The sequence below is a fragment of the Eschrichtius robustus genome, chromosome 16 (genome assembly GCF_028021215.1).
Source record: "Eschrichtius robustus isolate mEscRob2 chromosome 16, mEscRob2.pri, whole genome shotgun sequence".
Taxonomy (NCBI): domain Eukaryota; kingdom Metazoa; phylum Chordata; class Mammalia; order Artiodactyla; family Eschrichtiidae; genus Eschrichtius; species Eschrichtius robustus.
Genome location: NC_090839.1, coordinates 72,536,791 through 72,554,469, shown reverse-complemented (window position 1 = coordinate 72,554,469; position 17,679 = coordinate 72,536,791). Strand labels below are relative to the sequence as shown.

Here is a 17,679-nt window from a genome sequence, read left to right as displayed (position 1 = left end):
CAGATTTTGAGCTCCTCATGAAACACCAGAAGTTCTCATGATATCATGCCTGTATTCTTAAACAGCTATGATAGGCTATTGCTTCAATCATTTACATGATCTGCCGGGCTCCTGTGGACATCTGAGTTTTTGGTCCCTAACCCAGATCCTTTCTGTACGGTTTGCCTTTCATTTTGACTCAGTTTCATGCTGTGGAGCCTTCCAAAAATATGCTAGTTTTCCTGCAACCCTATGCCTCTTCATTAAAGGGGGAGATTGCCAACAGCAGTATCTAGATGGTTAGCATTTGTTTGTGAAATCACATAAAATAAACATGGGAAGTACCCTATCAGTGCAAAAAGTACTGGACTCTAAATAAGGAGTTCTGGGAGTTCCCTGGTGGTCTAGTGGTTAGGATTCAGTGCTTTCACTGCCATGGCCCGGGTTCAATCCCTGGCTGGGGAACTGAGATCCCAAAAGCCGAGGGGCCAAAAAAAAAATTTTTTTTAAATAAATAAATAAATAAAGAGTCTTTAGTGCTTGTCAAAGCTTTCCCTCCAACTAGCTCCGATACGTCATACAACTCAACCTCTTTAGGCCTCAGTTTCCTCACCTATACAATGATCTCTAAGGTCCCAGGCAGAACCTCCACACACAGTGTTTATCTGGATTTCAAATACCTAGCAGTGCTTCCCTGCCATCCGCCATCAGTGCTCAAAGACCATAAATTGGTTCGAAGGGCCTTGAATAAGTTAAAAGAGATTAAGATATTTCGTCAGCAATACACTTCTCATCTCAGCTCAGATGCCTGTCTCACAACTCCTAAAACAATCGCCAAGACCGTGTTGATCTAGCACTTGCTAAGAACTATTAAACTTTCTCACAGTGGGAACTCATTATGGGGAGAATTACCAAATAAAAGTCTCTTCCTCCTCTGCAAACAGAGGTGCATGAAAGGGCAGAATGGCCCATTTCCTCCCCAAAGAATCCTAGTGGATGATTTTGTACATCTTTGAAATTTGTATTCAGTGATCTGAGTAATGAGATTTTTAAAAATTGGAATAACAAATAAACCACCCAGTGGTTAGATGTCATATATTGTCAAATCTCTCTCTTCATATCATCTTCCATCTGTGAATCTATGATGTGTCTTTGCACGCGCTATGTGATTTCCACTGCGTAAAACAATACGTAGAAGAAAAGAGACTGTCTTGAGGTGGGGGTTGGGGAATGTGAGGTTTTCTTCTTGCTTTTCGGTGTTTTCCAAACTCTCTAGGATGAGCATGGATTGCTTTTGTCTCCTCACATGCTTGTAATTTGGAACTCTGAGCTCATGAGGGCTTTGCCTATGGGCAAAGGTCAAGAGATAATGTATTTGCTTCCCTCAGGTGTCCTAGAGCTCTCACTGGTCTTAGAGCATGTTTTATGGTAACTTTTCAGTTAGGGCATTCCTGGGCAGGGCGGGAAGTACAAGTTCAAACCCCAACCAATGTGAAGGTAAGGCCACAGAATTCTTTGGACACACTTTTTCTTTTTCCACCCAGAGCCCAGGCCAAGAGAGACATGCTTCCTCATACTTTTCCTGTGCTGGTGACAGATTTGTCCTACATCAATTTTTTACTGAGGGATAACCCTTCGAGAGGATCTCTCTGCCATGTGTGGATCCGAGGCTTTATCTCTCATCCCCACATGAGCATCAAATCCTAAACCACACTACTATGAAGACGGCATCAACTGAAGCAGGCTTAAAAGTGTGGATTTAGTTTCCTCTTTGCTTCTGATCCTTAATAATTTCCTTGTGAATCCAATTATGCATGTAAAAGGACACTAGTTATATTTTAGATAGTATTTCTGAGTACTCTGTACCAGGAGAATGTTTAAGTTAGCTAGATCAACATACTGTTAGAGATAGAAATCGCATGCATTACTTTTGTGAAAGAAAATAAACTTGAGTTTTAATAATCAACACCCAAGGTTACCTGGGCAGCCTGAGAAGACGGTGAATGGTGGGACCACAGTTTCTGGGGGTAATACTGTGTTGTCGAGAATTTTGCAACAGTCTTTCAACACACACCGGCGCCCCTGAAATTAAAATCTTGTTAATAGGAAATAGACCAGGAAATGGGAGTAAAAGTTGTCTTGTCTGCTGTGTGGAATATATTGATATTTTCTCCATTCATGATATCATACAATAGTCATGGACAGTGACGAGAGGCTTGGCTACGATTCCCTCCTGCAGGTGGTACATGACAAGCAGGAGGTAAAAATGTGAGTGTGTATGTGTGTAAATTTGAGGTGGGGGTCATACACTAGGGACAGTTCAAGTTATCTTAGGCATTTCATACTACATGAAATTCAATCAAGAATTCAAGAATTCTGTTTACTTTTCTTTCTTCCTTTTTTTTATAATTTAGTGGATATCTGTTGTTTTGCTTGTCCAGCATCCGTTTCCCTTTCTTCTGGTAACAGAACATATTTTTTCCTTGGATACCGCCCCATCCCCATCTCAGTCCATGTGCTTCACCTCCCATCCCAAACTATGAACCCCAAGCCTGGCCACAGCCACTGGTTTAGGGAATCGGCGTACGAGCCGACGATGAATCTCAACGTCAGGGCTTCTGCTGGGACTACTGGGAAAAGAAGCTCTTTCCAATGGGGATTCTAGAGGACAGGACAGAATCCTGGACCAGCCACTGGCTTCCATGAGGAAAGGACCTGCCTGAGAGCCTCCCAGAGGAAAACAAAAAAGGAAAGGGGATTAATTCTCATGACATCAACTGAACCCCTGGAGCCACTTATGTATGAAATTAGGATCTACTTCTGTACCCTTGGTTCATATTAGCCAGTACATTCGTTTTGCACCTACCAATTTAAGGTCTGTTTGTTCTTTTGCCAATTCCAACTGGACAAGTCTGGGCAAATTCTTCTGGATATGAAGTTATTAGTTCATTTGTTCTCCCATGGGTAAGTGGTAGTTATTAGAAGGTTTAGGCTGGACATTATGCTTGACTTTATCCACTGTCATCGCTTTTCAATTCTGCCATCACCCACGGCATTTTGGGGGCAAGAAATAAGGTCTGGGAGCTTCATCTCTTTCATGGCTTAAGGGAAAGGAGAGGCTTCTGTATACGGTTAAAGTTATGTCTCAGACAACTTGCTGAGTAAATGAAAGATTGCATTTACATCATCTGGGTCTGTAAGTTTACTTGTGTTCTGGTCAGATGAGCTGATAAAACATCCCCAGGTGGCTGAGGATGCGGAACACCTAACAAATACCAGGATAATGCTAACCCATCTAGATCTTAGATTTTACCAAAGAATATAAAAGATACTTTGATTTGGTTGTGTTCAAATTTTCCCCCAGTATTAAATACCTAACTCTTATGTATGTCCAGGAACTCCTGGGTAGATTGCCAAATGAATTTTTTAAAAAGCTTATACCTCTAAGGTCTGAATTTCTTCAGTGGCTAACTAAGTTGTCTCCAGTTGGGTGGATAACAGCCAAGTTGGGCAACATCTTTAGGTCAGAAGCAAGTTATGACTGCAGCTCTTCATTTCTCCTTGGAAAGTTTTCTTCCATGAATTACCTATTATTGGCAACATCAAAAATCGGGCAGATGGCCAGCTCCCCTGGTGACTCCCAAATTAACTCAAAGATGTCCTATGACGCCTAAGCTCCTAATAACTCAGACTAAGCACATGGGGCACTGAGTAAAAGGAGACAATGTGCTGCATATGGCAGGACACATTCACAGATAGGGACCTGCAGACACAGGGCCCTGGAAGAGAGGGACAGTGGAAATGAACCTTCTCACCGTATACTACCAGCCACCACACAGCCTGAGGGCACCTGCTTTCTAGAGTTGGCCATTCTGCCCACTCAGAGAAATGTGCTCAATTGGGTTTCAGAGAATTCTGGGTAAACTGATCAATTACGTGGCAGCAGAATAAAAAATGCAGGTACTTCTTAGGCATCAATGGCTTGGCAATAGCTGAGGAGATAAAAAGCTGAAACTACTTCTTTATTCTTTCCTGGAGAACTTTCCAAGAAGGAGTTAAGAACTACATGTTGCTAGTAATACAGCTACCCATATCTCCTTATGTAAGTTATTTAGCAAGTTACTTAAATCCTGTGAAACAGGATATAAAACCAAGCCCGTAGGGATGCTGTCAAAACTAGAGACAAAAGTAAAATTCATGGCATGGTAACAGTGCCTATTAATATTGCCTGTTGGCTTTTCCTGCAGACATTTGGGCAATTCTGATTAACACCCACACCTTCATATATCCAAGCATAAGTTAGACTACCACATGGGATGCTACAGGAAGGATCCGTGTGTCATGAGGACAGTTGGACTCTAAATGAGTTCCTGCTAGCTCTGAGATTCTCAAAGGATCTTTCTCCTGAGATTACTTGGGAATTTTTAAAGGCTCAGCAAATAAGTACTGTCAATACTGAACAATGACAATACCATGAATTGATGTATTGAAAAGTGATACAAAAAGCAGAGCACCTAACAATAGGACTAGAATTCCCTAAGCTGTGGGAATAGCATTTGGATTTTAACCGTTCAGACATTTGGCTCTGGGGCTAAAGGACTAGGCTACTATGGTGATGTCTTCCCATCACCAAGGAAAATATCAGAAAAACCCAGCTGTGGCTTGGAAAGCCAGCTTTGGTCAAACAGTCAGAGTGAGGGGAGAGGATGGATTTCTTCTCCCTTTTCTCAACGTCAGCCCGAACCACAGACGTTCTGTCTCTAATACATACTAAGGAACTCCCCTGGAGAAGAGTATTTGGCAAAACAACTACTCCCCTTAATTCTGAGTAACAAGTCAGACTGGAAGGTTTTTCTCAGCAGCGGGGCTCTCCATTGCACTGTCCACCTTTGCTGTGCCCTCATGGCTCCTGGAATGTGATGGCATGGCTTCTGCAGGTTTTCTGATACTCTAGGGTCCTAGTCTTACCCAGAGCAGGGAACTGACTCTAAATTAAGGGGAGTGGCCATTTAAATGCATGAAAGGGGTCTTGGCTTTTCCCAGAATCTGAGGGACAAACATAAAATGTAGGAAACATTTTCCCTGAAAATTTAGGCAGTTTGGCTCTGATCATTAACATTACTCAGGATGGTCTCAGAAATCCTAACTGAAATCAACCTCTTCATCTATAAAATACCAAGAAATTCAGCCTTGGAAAGCCTTGGTTGGGTTAAACAAACCGATATCGAGGCACCTGTGGACCAGGGTCCTACAGATTCTGCTGAGGGAGGGGTCGCCTCGCACCTGGCACACCCAGCACCCTGAACTTCGTGCAGCTCCCTAAACGTCATGCCCGTTGGTGACTCTGACCCTTACACATGCCAATCTCTTCCCTGAAACACTCATTCTCCTCTTGTCTAGGAGCCAATTTTGATGCACCCTTCAAGATCCCCTCACCCCCACCAGACTGTAAGATTCTTGAGGTGAAGCAACAGGTAGGCCACATAGCAACATGGCTATTCATACCACTAGGGTTCAAATCCCAGCACCACCATTTACTAGCCTTGTCAAATCCCCTAATATCGAAGGTCTTCAGTCTCCTCACCTGAAAACAGGGATAACAGTACCTAGTACCCTTGGATGGTTGTGAGGATTAAATGAAATAATCAAAGGTAAGAGTTTAACGTCATATGGAAGAGGTTCCATAAAGGTTAGCCATGATTATCAATGCCTAGGAAAAACTCCAAATTCAGTAATAATTCTGATAGACCAGTAGACCAGAAAGGACTTCTACCCTGCTTGATGACAGAAGCAGAAGCCCACTGATGTGGGGGACGCGAGCTAGAGAGGGAGTGAGGCTGCTCAGCCAGCCAAGTCACCATACTCACAATCACACAGTTCTTGCCAACGTGAACATAAGAGCCAATCTGAGCTGCGTTGACCACACAATCTTCCTCAATAAAGACATGGTCCCCAATATGTAAAGGAAAAAATGCAACGCTATAGAAGAAAAAGAAGATGAACAAAGAAAGGTCAAGGTGATGTACTTTTGGTCAAGGTTTATAGAACTAACGATCGTAATCTCAACTCCATCGTCTTGTCTTAATAAGACTGTTCTTAGCAAGGAAAGAATCCTCAGGCTTAAGGAATTCTATGTTGAAGAAGATGCATGTGACTACTAAATCGAAATCAGAAATATTAGACCAAGGAAATGTGAAAGGAAATAGCAAAACAGTAAGAGCAAAACCTTCAAAGCTAAAAAATCTGGCACCAAATAAAAACGAATGAATGTTTTGCTCATTACTGCCTCCTTTGAAAATGCCCACAGATCACATTTTCATTAATCTGCTCTATAATCCTTCAGGGGACTGATGTGAGGTTCATGGGATATAATTCCCAACATGCTAAAAATTTATATATTGACTGGCTTTATTGAGAGTCTACTATATGCCAGACTCTATGCTAGGAACTGGGGAATACAATGGTGAGCAAAAGGGATGCAATCATGCCCATGGAGCTTACAAACAAGAGAAGAAAAGAGAGATTAAATAAATGATTAAATAAGTAATTAGTTACAACTGTGATAAGTGCTACAGAGGAAAAATAACACATTATGAGAGCAGATAACAAAGAGAATTTACTCAGACTGGAGGTTAAGTAAAAGCTTAACTGAAAGTGACGTTTAAGCCAAGACTTAAGGAGTCAGTCGGCTTTCTCCAGACTTGTGACATCATTCCCATTCTCCAGGACTCCTCAAATGTCATTGACAGTGGTCTGTGATCATATTTACAAGAAATTTCGGTGCCTTGGGATGTAAAATATTTGGACTAGAACTAATATAAAGCAGCTGGATGCTCACTGGCTCTTTCCAGTCCTGTGTTCTATTTTGTCAGGAATATTTTGTCAGAGATGATACCTGTCCTCCACAGACCTATACTTTATTTAAATCTTCCTTAATTCATTTGCATTTTTGGTCTGGACCCCTTGTGTGGCAATGGATTCCTTGATCTTATCATAGTCTACAACAGTAGTGTCAACTCCTTAATTTTAAATTAAAAACTCCAAACTTTATACTATTATCTGGTCCTGGTATTGAGATATACAGGGGAGGAAATCGACATTCACCTTCTATTCATGTGTTGCTATTTACACTTTCATATTTCTATATTTCTCATGTGGACTATTCTAATTTACACGTCCCTCCATTCACCAATAAGCTTCTTATTCATTCTCAGTCCTCTTCCTGGACCGTACCCAGCCCAATAATGCTTTTATCAGGAGGTGGAGTCAACAACTCTAGCAGAGCATCAGTCACTGTATGAAACCATGAAAGGGCGTCACAGGGTTTTCTGATTTCCACTCAATAGTCCTTTTTTTTCTAAATTTTAAAAAATATTTATTAATTTTTTGGCTGCGCCGGGTCTTAGTTGCGGCACATGGGATCTTTAGTTGTGGCATGTGGACTTCTTAGTTGCAGCATGCATGCAGGATCTAGTTCCCTGACCAGGGATCGAACCCGGGCCCCCTTCATTGGGAGCACAGAATCTTAACCCACTGGACCACCAGGGAAGTCCCCTCCCCTCAACAGTCTTCTGAGGGACTTCCCTGGTGGTCCAGTGGTTAAGACTCTGCACTTCCACTGAAGGGGGCCCGGGTTCGATCCCTGGTCGGGGAATTAAGATCCCACATGCCACGCAGCATGGCCAAAAAAAAAAAAATAGCCTTCTGAGCTAATGAGCAAATGCCTTCATTTAAATTTCATATGATTTACAATGACTCCCTGCTCCAATTCCTGAACGTAATGAAAGCCTGGAGCACAACATCACGATGGGAAATGCAGGACGATTCCTGCATGATATACACCCAGGTATGACAGTCTGAGTTAGCTGCCCTCTTCTCTGTTCCTTCCTAACCATGTTCATGCCCCAGTGACAGGAGTATTCCATTCTATAGTGGCTATCATGTTATAGCATCACATTCTACAGTAGCTATCTGTTTATGTAATTATTTCTATCACTAGGTTGTTGTTGTTTTTTTAATTGAGGTATAGTTGATTTTCAATATATAAGTTTCAGGTGTACAACACAGTGATTCACAATTTTTAAAGGTTATACTCCACTTATAGTTATTATAAAATATTAGCTACTATTCCCTGTGCTGTAAAACATATCCTTGTAGTTTATTTATTTTATATGTAGTAGTTTGTACACCTCTTAATCCCCTATCCCTGTCTTGCCCCTCCTCCTTCCCACTGGTAACCACTAGTTCAGTATATCTGTGAGTCTCTTTCTTTTTTGTTACATTCACTAGTTTGTTTTACTTCTAACACTAGGTTTTGAGACCCTATTTGATCCATCTTTATATGCCCAGCTTATAACCTAGTGACTGGCATAAGGAAAGCACTCAATCAATGCTTGTTGAATTCTTGGATGAAAAGCAGATGGTGCCATAGGTAGGAACCAAGAGGGCAAAGGGAGAGAGAGGCAAAGAGAATACCATCATATCAAGCATAGAGGTCGGTTTTCCTGCCCTGTCCATGCCCTTTCTTAGACAATCCTTATTCCCACTGAGAGATCAGTGGGCCTGACTTGACCCTGCTCTCTGGGTCAAAGCTGTTTAGACTAGGGGTGGCACTTAACTCATACTGAGCTAATTAGATTCCCTCTCCCAACATTTTGTTAATAGGACCTAAAATCTCTGGTTGGTATCCACTGGAAGCCTAAATGGAGAAGTGATGTAAAAAAAGGGCTGAGGCAGCAAGGTTGGCTCCATGAGAAAAGCTGGAAGATATAGCTGAAAGAAAAAAGAGGGAAGCAGAAGTGCAGAGAGGAGGACAGTTAAGAAACAGTATAACCTTGGTAACAGAGCGGTAGCCAGACAGAATAGTGGTCTTGATTCTGGCTAGCTGTCCAGTTCCAGGTTCTAGTCCCTTGTGAAGCCTGACCCCTTTTTCTACCCTTAAATTCCATCAAATATGCCTGTGGCTGTTTAATCAGAACCCTCTTTGCTTTTGCCAGCTTAAGTGGATTGTTTCTGGCAACTAACCACCAACTAGACTAAGACAACCAACACCAGAGTTGTGTTCATTATGGTGAATTCTTACTTAGCGTCCCAAACAATAGCATAGACCTGCTCCTTCCCCCACAACTCAACACATGGATAGTACCACCAGTAGCAGCATCTTGCCCAAGACTGAAACACGTCATTAAATTACATACCCTTTGCTGAATTTCTTGAATGGTGGCCTTATGACACTCCGACTTTTCACGACACAATGACGTCCAACTCTTACATTTGCCAGATCCCCTCGAATAATACAGTCATTCATCACAATGGTCTATAAAACAAAGCATATTTTAAAAAGCTACCAACATAGCCTAAAACATAATGAAAAAGAGTAGAAAACAAGACAGTTTGAGAGTTATGCTATACTCTACTAAATCACCTGTTCTGTCAAAAGGGATAACTTTTAAGGTAAAGAGAATTGCCCTCATAATACTGATTGCAGTTCAAGATGTTCCCAGTACATCACAAGCTTTGCCCTTATTATCCCATGAATAGGACTCAATGGATGGACAAACATTTATTGAGAATACCTGTGGCAGACCTGGTCTGTGCATCTCCTCAGATGCACTCGGTTCCACCTGACCCCGAGCCTTGGCTGCTTGCTCAGTGAGAGTCCTGGCTGTTCCCACCTTTGTCTAATCTCCTAACGCTACTATCTCCAACTTCATGCTCCAGAGGTGGATCCACTGAGGTTCTGCTTCCTCTCCCAATTTCTGGACCCAGATTATGTGCTACACTGCAAGGTGTGATATCTGGCTTCCCCAGAGGTTGCCAGGAGGGGCTGAATAACACAACCCAGAAACTGGGCGGAACTAATGCCCCATACTTGGTAAAGAGTAGGCATTCTTGAAATGTCTGCTGAATAAATGAGGTTTAAAAAAAAAAAAAGTGCACGTGGCTGGGGTTGCGGCTGGGAAAGTAAGCAAGGGACCAGATCATGAGGAATTACCTGTGCTGAGTACAGAAGTTCAGATGTTTTTCCCTAGCGGGTATAAGGAATCAATGAAAGATTCTAAGCAGAGGATTAACACAAGCGAAGCTTCATTTTAGAAATATTACTCTGGAAGCAGTCTGGAGCCTGAATGGAGGCAGGCAAGACTGGAGGGGAAGTGACCCTTCAGATGGATCAAGGTGAAACGAGATGGTGGGCCTTACCTAAGGCAAAAGCTGTGCATCAGGAAAAGAGAAATAAATCAGAGGCAGAGAAATCTGAGCAAGCCTTTAGATCCAGCTACCAGCTCAGAGGAAGGAGAGGGGAACAGAGATCACATTAAGCAACACTGTGTAAACAGAATCAGTCAAATGCAGAAATTTGAAAATACTGCAGGACAGTGAGCCAGTTTCCTCAACATATAAATGGCATGCGGAGAAAAACGAGGCAGGGAAAGAAAACTGTTACAGATTCAAAGAGACTTAAGAGACACATCAACCAAACAGTAATGTGTATCTGACCTTGTTTGGATCCTGATTTGAACAAGCCAACTGTAAAAAGACATCTTAAGATAATGGAGGGACTTCCCTTGTGACGCAGTGGTTAAGAATCCGGCTGCCGATGCAGAGGACATGGTTCAATCCCTGGTCCGGGAACATTCCACACGCCGCGGAGCAACTAAGCCCGGCCGTCACAACTACTGAGCCTGCGCTCTAGAGCCTGCGTGCCACAACTACTGAGCCCACGCACCGCAACTACTTAAGCCCGCGTGCCCTAGAGCCTGCGCGCCGCAACTACTGAAGCCCGCGCGCTCTACGGCTCGTGTGCTGCGACTACTGAGCCTGCATGCTGCAACCACTGAAGCCCACACGCCTAGAGACTGTGCTCCACAACAAGAGAAGCCACCGCAATGAGAAGCCCATGCAGCGCAATGAAGAGTGGCCCCCACTCGCTGCAACTTGAGAAAGCCCGCGCACAGCAACGAAGACCCAACGCAGCCAAAAAAAAAAAAGATAATGGAAAGACTGAACACGGAATGAGGATTAGATTAGATGATATTAGGGAATGACTGGTTTTTTAAAAAATATATTATAATAACGGTCCTCTATACATTTTTTAAAGCCTTTAAATATTAGTGATATACATTGAAATATTTATGGGTGAAATAATATTATGCTTGCAATTTGCTTTAAAATATTCTACTCCAAAATTGATTTGAACTTGGCAGGTGAGTATAGAGATGAAGCAAGAATGCCAGAATATTGCTAATTGTAGAAGCTGGTGAATGAGTATATAGGGACTCATTATATGTTCTCTCTACTCTTATACGTGTCCTAAAAGTTCCATAATAATACTGCTCATCTATAAAAAGTAATGAACTACTAATCCATGAATATATCCAACAACATGGATAAATCTCAAAAACATTATGCTGAGGGAAAGAAGCTGACCCAAAAAAAAAAAAAAAAAAAGTACATGATTCCTATTACAGGAAACTTGAGAAAATGCAAAACTAACCTCTATTAGTTTTACACAGGTTACCTGGGCAAAGCTAGAAGAAGGCTTGACTGCAGAGGGACACAAGGAAACTAAGGTGATGGAAATATTTTATATCTTGACTGTGGTACTAGTTGCATAGATGTCCACATCAGCCAAAACTATTCAAACTGCATATTTAAAATGGGTACACTTTATTGTATGTAATATACCTAAATAAAAATGATTTTTTTAATGTTCCATTATAAAATATTTAAAAAGAAAAAAAAAGAAGAGACTTTATACGACTCGGTCATTGTTTAGATGTTGGGTAAGAGAAAAAGAACCTAGGACAGTGTGAGCAATTCTGGGGATTAGATGATAAATTCAATTTTGAAATGCTGAGTTTGTGGAATCTGTGGGATGACCAACAGGCAGTTGTAAATAAAGGTCTGGGACCCAAGACAGAAGGTCAAGCTAGAGAAGTAGATGGGAATACCTCAAATATAGGTGAATTTAGATAAATCACTAGCCAGAACATGAGGCTCTGAGAAGATACTAAAAAAGAAATGGGCTCACACCTGGAAGAGTTTACCAATCTGACCCACATGTGTTCAGTCTATAAAACCTCTATCGGTAAAAAGAAATGTTCACATCTGCTACTGATTGTAAAGTATTACAGGTCCTCTTGGTTTTTTTGTTTTGTTTTGTTTTGTTTTTGGCTGTGCCATGCAGCTTGCGGGATCTTAGCTCCCTGACCAGGGATCGAACCCAGGCCCCGGCAGTGAAAGTGCCGAGTCCTAACTACTGGACTGCCAGGGAATTCCTCTCTTGGTTTTTAAAAGCTATCTTCTTCAAGCTTAGAGAGATGCCTACTTCTAGTACATAATTCTTTCATCTGAGATCCTTAATTTACTTCAATCATTGTTTTTCAGCTTGTGTTTCCATCTACAATCAGAGAAAATGACTTGTTTTTCTTTTGGAAGAAAACAGAATACCAAGAGTTCTGAGTATTTGGTAATGGCTGTGATTGTTTTATTGTGTTTTAAGTAAAGATAACAATCTTAATCTAGAAATAAAGAAAATCCATATAAGTCCCTCAGTCAGCCTAAATTACATTCCCACGGAGGAAGCAAACACACAAAAAACATAAGAAGGAAACGATATCACAGATGGTCAAAGAAATTTAGCAAGCGGTATTCAAACCCTGGTTTCCTATCTCATAAAGAATGGAGCTAAAGAAGAGAAGTCAGATTAAAAATAGAGGCAACAGGGTGTTAAAATGAAAGGAGGTGCCTAAAAAGATGTTTCAGAGAGAAAAACAGTATTAAAGCAGACTTCACTGAACTCAACAAGGACAAGGCAGAGGTGGCAAGTTGGGGGTCTGAGGGCTGCACCTAGAAATGGTTTTCTCTGGCCTCTGCAGCCATTTTTATCATTTAAATTAGATGCTATTATGTGAATAGTAGCACATTTTACATTTTTAAAAATCCAGATTTCCAGTTTCTTTTGAGAAAATCAGAAGCTCTGGAAGTATAGGTCTGCATTCCCATATGGCAACAATCATCTCGAGCTTAGCTAGGTCCTGTATTCTCCAATTCACCAGGCTCCACCATTCCGGTTTACACCCAGTCCTCTTTGCTCATCTGATCCCTATCTCTTCCTGCAGGCACTGTGACACCCGATAGAAGGGCTCAGGAAAACAGAAATGTCAAAGTCTGAAAGGGACAGGGGCTGGAAACAAAAATGGATTGCTCATAGTAACAAAAAGCTGGAAACAAAATAACTATCCACCCATAAGAGAGGGGATAAACCGAATTGTACACAGCAGTGAAAATGCGTAAACCACAATGAATCTTAGAAACTAAGCTGAGAACGATGTTACTTACTAAATGTAATATATGTTTTCTACTGTTATTATTACAATAACTGAGGGTAAAAATAGTCACAGAAAACCAAGTAAAGCTAAACAATATATATTATTTAGAAATACACACGTATGTGGTAAAAAATTTTTTTTGAAAAATACAGAATTTATAAGACAAAAAGTTCAGAATAGTGGTATCCTCTTGGAAGGAGGTAGAAGAAAGAAATGGGAGAAGAACTTCAGGCTGTACTGTATTATTATGCACTGATTATGTTCCAGTTCTTCAGCTGGGTGGTGGGTTCATGGTGTTGATTTAATTTTTATGCTTCAAAACATATATATCGCGTATCAGTCTTCTGTGTGCACCAAATATTGCCAAATAAAACACCTTTCAAAAAAGAAACAGAGGGCCCCGAATAACCAAAACAATCTTGAAAAAGAACAATTTGGAAGACTCATATTTCCTGATTATAAAATTTACTACAAGTCTACAGTAACCAAAATAGTGTAGAACTAGCATAAGGACAGATATATCAACTATGGAATAGAATTGAGAGTCCAGAAAGTAACCCATACATCTGTGACCAGATGATTTTCTATAAGGATGACAAGACCATTCAACGGGGAAAGAACAATCTCTTCAACAAATGGTGCTGGGACAAGTAGATTTCCACACCCCCAAAAATTAATTAATTAGGACCCCAACCTCACATCATATGCAAAAATTAACTCAAAATGGATCAACGACCATTTAATAAATACAAGTGCTAAAACCATAAAACTCTTAGAAGAAAACATAGGAGTACATCTTCATGATCTTGGGTTTGGCAAGGATTCTTAGATATACGGCACCAAAAACTTAAGCAACAAAAGAAAAAATAGATAAACTGGACTTCATCAAAATTAAAAACTCTTGTGCATCAAAGAACATTATCAAGAAAGTAAAAAGACAATCTACAGAATGGTAGAAAATATTTGCAATCATAAATCTGATAAGGATTTAATACCCAGAATATAAAGAACTCCTACAATTCAACAACAAAGAGACAACAAGATTTTAAAATGGTCAAAGGACTGAATAGATATTTCTCCAAAGATATGCAAATGGCCAATAAGATAAAAGATGTTCATCGTAATTAGACATTAGGGAAATGCAAATCACACTATCATATATAAAAGATAACTAATAAGAACCTACTGTATAGCACAGGGAACTCTATTCAGTGCTCTGTAATGACCTGTATAGGAATGGAGTCTAGCAGAGAGTGGATATATGTATATGGATGGCTGATTCACTTTGCTGTACAGCAGAAACTAACACAACATTGTAAATCAACGATACTCCAATAAAACATTAATTAAAAAAAAAAAACACAATGAGGGGCTTTCCTGGTGGCGCAGTGGTTAAGAATCCACCTGCCAATGCAGGGGACACAGGTTTGAGCCCTGGTCCAGGAAGATCCCACATACCGCGGAGCAACTAAGCCAGTGCGCCACAACTACTGAACCTGTGCTCTAGAGCCCATGAGCCACAACTACTGAGCCCACGTGCCACAACTGCTGAAGTCCACGCACCTACAGCCCATGCTCCACAACGAGAGGCCACCACAATGAGAAGCCCGCGCACCGCAACGAAGAGTAGCCCCCGCTCGCCGCAACCAGAGAAAGCCCGCGTGCAGCAACAAAGACCCAATGCAGCCAAAAATAAAATAAATAAAGTAACTAATTAAGAAAAAAACACACAGTGAAATATTGAATACCTTTCATATACACATCCAAAAAAAAAAAAAACCCAGAAAATGACAAGCGTTCATGAGGATATGGAGAAATTGGTACTCTCTTGCATTGCGGTGGGAACATAAAATGGTGCAATTTGGCAGTTCTTCGCAAAGCTAAAAAATAGAACTGCCATATGACCCAGACACCCCACCCCTAGGTATGTAATAAATAACTGAAAACAGGGCTCAAATATATCCTTGTATACCAATGTTCATTGCAGCATTACTCACAATAGTGGAAAGGTAGAAACAATCCAAACGTCCATCAACAGATGAATAGATAAACATGTACGTATATACAATGGAATATTATTCAGTCATGAAAATGAATAAAATTCTGATACGTGCTACAACATGGATGAGCCTTGAAAACATTATGCTAAGTGCAATAAGCCAGCCCAAAGGACAAATCTTGCATGATTCCGCTTAAATGACATATCTAGGATAGGCACATTCATAGAGACAGAAAGTAGATTGAGGTTACCAGGGTCTGGGAGGAAAAGGGGATGAGAGTTATTCCTTAGTGGGTTCAGAGTTTCCGTATGAGTGATGAAAATGTTTTAGAAATAGATATAGTGGTGATGATTGCACGACACTGTGAATATAATTAATGTCAATGAACTGTATACTTAAACATGCTTAAAATGGCGAATTTTGTCATAAATACACACACACACACACACACACACAAATCTTCCCTACAAAATCACAGAAAATGTTTTGGAATTAGCTGAAGGATTTCAAAAAAAACTCCACATATTTGCTAACGAGTCAGATGGAGTTAACTGAATTTTCTAATTTTGTACTGAAACAGTGTATCTATAATTACTAATTACATCTAACTACCAAACTATGTTTCTCTTCCATTAAACCTCATGGTATGATGGGGTAACAGACACAGTAATTGTGTCTCTACTGAAAATATCTGTGATCTTTTGATTACGGTGAGACTATTTTACCTCTAGAAGTTAGAGATTTAATATTTCAAGGAAAATTGAGTGTTCCTAATGGCAGGAAGAAACCAGGGACTTCAGTGTTTGTCAAGCTCAAATATATCTTGATATTTTCTCTGGTTCTGAAGTGTTCTAACATTATCCCAGGTTTATGCTCATCTCTGTGCTATTTCAGTTTATCCAGACGACAAGGTTCTGAGCCTTTCACACTCCATTTTTCAAATGCATTTCAGATTTTAGTTATCTTTCCCAATTCTCAAATTAAGTTTCAGTTAATAATGGATCATTCATTAGTAAACAGATAATTATATCAGTATCCCTTTAGTTTCTACACTAAAATACTGTGTTGTCTATTTATGTTTTGTGTCCAGTAATACAGGACACACTACAATACTGTCTAATAATTTCAGTGCTGGGTGCCATTGTATTTTGTGCCTGGAATAACAGGGAAAAGGCTTTCTGTTGCCTCTTTTTACTGCATCTTTTTTGTATTCAATAAACCCAATTTGGAGAATTAAAAAAGAGAGAGAGAATTTTAGCATATATAGCAATAAATGGGAGACAACATTTCATCTGCCCTGCTGATGTGATAATCAGTGGAAAGAAAGCAGAAATATGCATCCCGGAGCTGGCTCCGTCCCTTACCTTGCCGTTGAGAACGATGTTCTGACTTCCACACAGTACCGACTGGCGACTAACTTTGTTCCCAGATGCCTGCAAGGAAATAGCAGAAAACCGAGGTGAGCAGACTGAGTGGGTTCTGGGCTACAGGTTTCCACCAAAAAACCTCATACTGGAGGGAAAAGGACTTGCAATGGGGTGTCGTCTGCAAAGGAACGAGTCAGGATATCAAAAAAGCAAGGATGAATTAGGCACTTAGGGATTCAAGGAACAGACCCAGAAATTGGATGTGGTACGTCTATAGCCTAGCGGCAGCAGGAACACAAATTCTCATTTCTATACTTCGGTTTTACAGCCCTAAAACCAGGATAATGGCTTTACCAATATCATAGAGTTGTGAGAATTTAATGAAAAAATAAAGAGTAATGCTGACTGAGCACTAACCCGGTTTCGAGCAATTTACACACATCTACATAGTTTGTATTGACTATAAAGAACCTAACAACAACAACAAAAAAGAACCTAACAGTCTTTAGCACGTAGTAATAAATTATGACACGTTAGTTTTTAAAAACAATTTTTTTTAAAAGGCCTGAAGCCCAGAGCTGTAATTATCAGGATGGATGAGGCTTGTCCTGCTTTCTGGAAGGGGGTTTATCTCTACGAGGAAATCAGGAATACATTTTTAAAAGCCTAAACTGGCCATGCAAGGAATACATAACAAAGCCAGACCATACATGAACTCTCACTGTGTAATCTCGGACTAAACGGCAAAGGGACCTGGGGTGGGGCAGGGACAGGATGGAGACGGCGGCCTCAGGGAACGTTGGGTTGGAGAGGGGAGGGCAGATGTCTGGTACGCGCACCGTCTCGATGTACTCGGACTTGTTGTAGAGAAGCTCGCCCAACTCCATGGCCACCAACTCCTCTGCGCAGCTCCGGCTCCTGTCAAAGCCCGTCAGCCTGTCTCTCCGCCTGAGACTCTGGCTACTTCCGGCTGCTCCTCCACTTCCGCTCTGGGAGGTCTGC

General features: G+C 40.9%; 1 protein-coding gene across 1 annotated transcript in view; it reads right to left on the bottom strand.

Annotated features, from left to right (window-relative positions):
• Positions 1–17,655, bottom strand: part of DCTN5 (dynactin subunit 5) — a 29,229-nt gene extending 11,574 nt beyond the window's left edge. Inside the window, exons 1-5 of the mRNA XM_068565401.1 lie at positions 17,517–17,655; positions 16,675–16,743; positions 9,177–9,295; positions 5,847–5,958; positions 1,959–2,061 (exon numbers count right to left, since the gene is read on the bottom strand). Coding sequence (XP_068421502.1) covers positions 1,959–2,061; positions 5,847–5,958; positions 9,177–9,295; positions 16,675–16,743; positions 17,517–17,564 — 451 coding nt within the window. The 5' untranslated portion in view covers positions 17,565–17,655. The remainder of the gene's footprint in view (positions 1–1,958; positions 2,062–5,846; positions 5,959–9,176; positions 9,296–16,674; positions 16,744–17,516) is intronic.
• Between the last annotated feature and the right edge of the window lie 24 nt (positions 17,656–17,679).